At 49.1% G+C, this 5,543-nt stretch overlaps 1 protein-coding gene across 1 annotated transcript in view; it reads left to right on the top strand.

Moving 5' to 3' along the window:
- The first annotated feature begins 2,545 nt into the window (after positions 1 to 2,545).
- Positions 2,546 to 5,543, top strand: part of DHRSX (dehydrogenase/reductase X-linked) — a 79,674-nt gene continuing 76,676 nt past the window's right edge. Inside the window, exon 1 of the mRNA XM_049643337.1 lies at positions 2,546 to 2,811. Within this exon, the coding sequence (XP_049499294.1) occupies positions 2,637 to 2,811 (175 nt within the window). The 5' untranslated portion in view covers positions 2,546 to 2,636. The remainder of the gene's footprint in view (positions 2,812 to 5,543) is intronic.

Genomic DNA, 5,543 nt, shown 5'->3' with positions numbered 1-5,543 from the left:
TTTTTGAAGGAGAGACAGACAGAGTGAGAGCAGGGGAGGGGCAGAGAGAGGTGGAAACACAGAATCAGGCTCCAGGCTCCAAGCTGTCAGCACAGAGCCTGATGCAGGGGTTGAACTCATGAACCGTGAGATCATGACCTGAGCCGAAGTTGGATGCTTAACCGACTGAGCCACCTGGGGGGCCCCGACTTACCATACACATTTCATGTGTGTATATATTATATACGGATATATATCCTGCTTTCTGGTTTTTTCTCCGTAAGCAGCATGGCGTAGCCATTTCTGGACAGGAAGTGTGTGTAAATCGGGAGGGTCTGGGGGCCTCGTCTGTTATGATTTAAGCGTTAAGCACTGCCCGTCAATCTCGCTTTGGGATGAAAGGTTAGGACTGCTTACAAAGACCTTGCTGTCTGCCTTTTGCTGGTGACCCTGAGCGCCACGAGACGTCCTGTCCGGGTAAATACAAGGGTGTGCGTGTCCCTGCGTAGGGACACCAGGCTCCCCTCCTCTCTTGGACCTTGGGTCCTCACCTCTGTCACCTGTAAAAGGAACGTGGGACTGGACCGTCGCTCATGCATTTTCCCTGCAGAACCTCTCTGCGATCCTGCTGTCCTCCCATCCGTAGCCCACGAGAACAGCCTGGTTAAAAAGAGCGTGCATCCTGCTGGGACCTAAACCCACCTGAGGGGAGGGCTCCCGGTTGTTGAGTGGAGCTTGGGTGTCTGCAGACTTGCTGTGTAGCCTGAAGGAGTCGCATGGAGTGAGGTCCTTTAGAGAAGTTGCCCCAGCCAGAGACACTCTTCCTGGTGGAGACTGTGTTTTCAAATGTTTCAACGTCCGTAGGGCGGGGAAGATATCCAGTTGGCCTGCTCAGGCTTTCCTTTGTAGGCTTAGTTCTTCATTTTAGGGACGAGAATGCCTGACCGTGGCGGCACATGCCCGTGGAAGGAAAGTGGATTCCTGGAAGGATCTCTTAACACGGGGATCAAAGCCGGTCCTTGCCCAGCAAGTGCAATTCTTCACCTGCACTTGGGCCACGCTCGCAGGGCTGCTGACTGTTCCCTGTGTGATCGCACAGACCGAAGGTGGGAGGGGAGACCCCAAGGTGTGGACGTGGGGCAGGCTGTACATCCCTACGCACGGGGACGCAGGCTGCGGTGACGATCCTTGGCTTCACCTTGGAAGCGTGCACTGTATCTCCAAGGGAGATTTTTAGAAGTGATTTTGCAGGACCACACGATGAGTGCCTTTCATGTTGCACAATGTATTGGTCAGTGCCCCCACCCACATTGGGACCGTCCCATTTCAAATTCCTACCCACAATGCCAGATACGTGTGCCATCCAAGTGGATGCACTTTTGCTACTCGGATAGTACCTCAGGGGCTTTTCACAAGTATTTTTCTTATTCGGTACAAACCCAAAGGCCGTTATAAAGACCATGCCGTATGTTTTCATATACACGGCGATCTTTGCCCCTTTTTCGTTATAGACTGTTTTTTTCCTTGATTTTTAACAACTCTTACAAACAAGAAAATACCTCTTTGCATGTGATAGGAGTTGCAATTTTTTTTCCAGTTTATCATTTTTTTTTTCTAACTTTGCTTTTGGTGTCTTTTTTTTTCCACCAGTGAAATTTGTTTACTCAATTTTTCTCACGTTTGACTTATAATTAGGGATGGCTTTTTGTACTCTGAGATTAAAGATAAACGTATTCATGCTTTTTTTGTAATATCTTCATTGTGTGACTTCTTCTTCTTGGCTGTTTGATGTGTACTATGAGGTATGGGTCTAATTTTTCTTTTTTTGCCCCAATGTCTATTTAGGTGACCCAACACCATTTATTAAAACGTTCATCTTGGTCACCTTTTTCGTACGCTGAAGCTCTCCTTGCTGGCCAGTTCCTGGAGGAGGAGCACGCTTTTCAAATGCAAACCAACCCGTCCACAGCCCTCATCCCACTGCCTCCAAGACCCCACTCTGGGCCACGATCCACATTATCCCCCCAGTCACTGCAGGGCCAGGGACCCACAACTAGGACAGCCCCTACCACCTGGAGAGCACTGAAATCGCCCACACTAGCCCATGCGAAACCAGCTTAGCCTGATTACCTCACCCATTTCTTTGCACGATAAAGGCTCGAGTCCACATTTCCTAGTCTGTCCGAGTCCTGACCCACCTGCTGCTTCCCCGTGGGGCCCCGCGGCGTGGCGTGCCCCCTCCTCTTGGGCAGTGTGATCAGGAAACTTCTTTTTCACTGGCAAGCAGTCACCCCCCAATCTGCTGCCCTTCTCCGTCCTTGGGCAACAGTAAAGCCTACACTTCCGACCCAAATACTCCCTGCCTGGTGTTGCCTGGGAACATTTGCCCTGGACTCCCGTCCGCGGTTGTGAACATGACACCCGCGTCTGCTCAGGACCTTCCTGCCTGTCGCTGTGCTGCTATTCCAGTCGGTTCCTGCCACAGCCTCCCTGGGGTCAAGGGAGACGTTACAGGTGTCTCTCCCCAGGCTGTAATCGCTCATGACTGCACCTCCCCCCACGGTTCTGAGCCTGCGGGGAACCCACGAGGAACCAAACCACACGCACCGCACCACGCCTCCCCTGGCCCGTCCACGTTCTCCCGTGGCGGGGTTCTGATGCACGCACGCTCTGCCTGTCAGCCTCACGTTGATGTTTTTGTCTCTGATTCTGTTTCTCCTGCAGTTTTTCCCCCACAACCCGACCGTGTGGCCATAGTGACCGGAGGCACGGATGGCATCGGCTATGCCACGGCGAGGCAGCTGGCGAGGCTCGGCATGCACGTGATCATAGGTGACGATTGCATTTTTGGCTAACGCCAGGGAGCCAGAAGCTCACGCGTGTCTGCATGCAGACAGTCGTTTGCTCGTGGGTGCGACGGTCCTTTGCGGAAAACACCTACGCGTGTCCTCTTTGCATCCCCAGTCCTACTGCATTAGGACCCACCTTAGTGACCTCATGTTACCTTAATCCCCTCTTTAAAGACCCACCCCCAAACACAACCACATTCTGAGGACCTAGGGCTCAGGGCTTCAGCGTATGAGCCTGGGGAAGACACAACGTAGTCCGTACCAGACTCTCAGCCTGTGTTCACAATGCTGGCTTCCTCTGCTACCAGATCCTATAGACACTGTATTTTCCCTTCTCCTATTCCAAACTCTCTCTGTTCCTTATCCCGGCTTCTAACTCCTCTTTGAAAATGAAGGGATTTTCCTTGCCTGGAAAAACAGAGAGTTCCAAGGACCCATTTTGCTTTTGTTTAATAGTTCCAGGGAACTGGGGGTAGAATTTGTAATCAGCTGGCAAAAATGCTATGTGCACATCGGCTTTGGGGAAAAAAAAAAAAAACAAGCACTCAATGCTAATTATGTTCTCTTTTTTTTTTTTGAGAGACAAAGAGAGTGCCTATGCCAGCAGGGGACAGGCAGAGGGAGAGACAGAGAGAGAGAGAGAGAATCTTAAGCAGGCACGGACCCTGACATGGGGCTCGAGGTCACAACTGCGAGATCATGACCTGAGCCACAATCAAGAGTCAGAAGTTTAACTGCTGACCCAGGTGTCCCACTAACTACGTCCCCTACTGACATCATCTGCATTTAATTACTACCTTTTATGGTAATACTACCTGTTTATATATAAATCGTATTACACGTCTCGTTTTAGCTAAGGATTGCTTTTCACTTAAGACTTTCCAAATAACATTACGCATGGTCGTTTACTGAGCCATTAGTGATTTATTTCTTCCTTTCTCCCATTTTTTCCTGTATCTTTTGCCCGCTACCATCTATCGAAGGGTGGTTTTGGATCAGAAGCTCTAGTCGAGGCTGGGTATTTCCACATGAATGTGTTTTGTTCCTTCCTGGCTCTTCTGAGCTCAGGACACAGTCACGTTTCCCCTTTCCCAGTCCTTGGACACTGTTGGCATCCAGTTCTGCTTAAATGCATTAATATTAAAAATATGAATCCATTACAAAAATCCATTAATCCACTAAAATCCATTAATATTATAAACCAAAGGATACTGAGGTACAGATATAAAAATATGTAAGAACACAAACTCATCACGTAATGGCGTACATTAAGTGACCTCCTGGGGGGTTTAGCGACACCTACGATTGGCTCCTGTGAGGACCTTAAGCTTTATTTTGAGCCAGCTTCAACACGTGAACCCTGTTCTGAAAGTGTATCTGGTTTCTGGCGGTGGCCAGGTCATAGACCCTGCCCAGACTTCTGTGTCTTGTCCACATTCTTAGGGGTTGGCCACCATGATATGGGTGATTGTTGATGTTGAAACTCACAGTCCTGAGTTCCATGGAGGATGTCTGGGGTGGGGGGCTCTTGACCCACATGGGGAACCTGAGGTCCAGCCAGCGTGGCCTTCTGTTTTCTTTGACCCACGTGGGTATACTCCATGATTCCTTCGGTCCCGTAACCAAACAGACTCATACTCCTACATGTGAATCTTTTCTTACACTTTTGCAAAACATGACTCCGCAGTTTAAAATTTTGTGTGTGTGTGTCACATGGCCCTTCCCACATTTCACTTTTTGAAAACCTATGGTTTCTTACAGTGATTCCTTCCTCACGGACCCACGTAGGCATCTCCCTGTCATGAACAATCGGGTCTGTTGAATGGAACATATTTCTCAGGCTTTGGGACGGGTGGATTACTTCTTGGTCTACCTCACCGTTTTCTTTCCTCGTCAGAGTGTTGTTTTTCCTTCAGGGATGCGTCCAAGTGCCCGTTGTCTGCATAGATGGGGAAATGTTTGAACAGTTTTTGACAAGTCCTTGCATGGGCTGTCTTTACCAATGTCCGCATCTTCCCTTGCAGATGAAGAGGGGTTGTTTGCAGATGTGGGGGTCTTACAGGAGAGAGGGCCTGTCTGAGTGTGCATTTCTAGACGTCTTCTTCAGTTTTAGCACCTCTGTGATGTGTTTATGTCTCCCTGGGACCTGAGCACATCAGGGGACAGGGCATGTGAGCAGACAGACTGGGTCCTCTAGGAGACTCCTGCTGTATCTGGGATTTCTGCCACTATGTGGAATGACTTGATCAAAGTGACATCAGCTCTTGAACACAAGGAGAAATAGGTGCCCTCTGAGGGCCTGCTGAATTTAGGCTAGTGGCAGAAAGAAGCTGGTGGAGCAGGACAGGGAGGGAACGTCTGGTCTGAGAAAAGACAGAGGCTGTCATCCAGCCCTCGTTATCTCTGCCCTTGTGACTTCTCCAGTGCACTTGTCTGTTTCATCTTCTTAATTACTTATGAAACTGGGCAATGTTGCAATGCGAACAAAAATCATTCCATTCCTGTGCTGTTTGTTGCAGTGTGGTGGTTTAGGTCATGATGACATCTAGTTGATTAGGAGATCATGAGGTCTAGTTGGGTTGGGTCATGATGAAGTCTAGTTGGGTTAAGTGATGATGAGGTATAGTTGACTTATATCATGATGAGGTCTGCTTGGGTTATATCATGTTGAGGTTTAGTTGACTTATATCATGATGAAGTCTAGATGGGTTATGT

The sequence above is a fragment of the Panthera uncia genome, chromosome X, assembly GCF_023721935.1.
Source record: "Panthera uncia isolate 11264 chromosome X, Puncia_PCG_1.0, whole genome shotgun sequence".
Taxonomy (NCBI): Eukaryota; Metazoa; Chordata; class Mammalia; order Carnivora; family Felidae; genus Panthera; species Panthera uncia.
The sequence above is the reverse complement of the archived record's forward strand: the minus strand, read 5'-3'. Positions and strand labels throughout refer to the sequence as shown.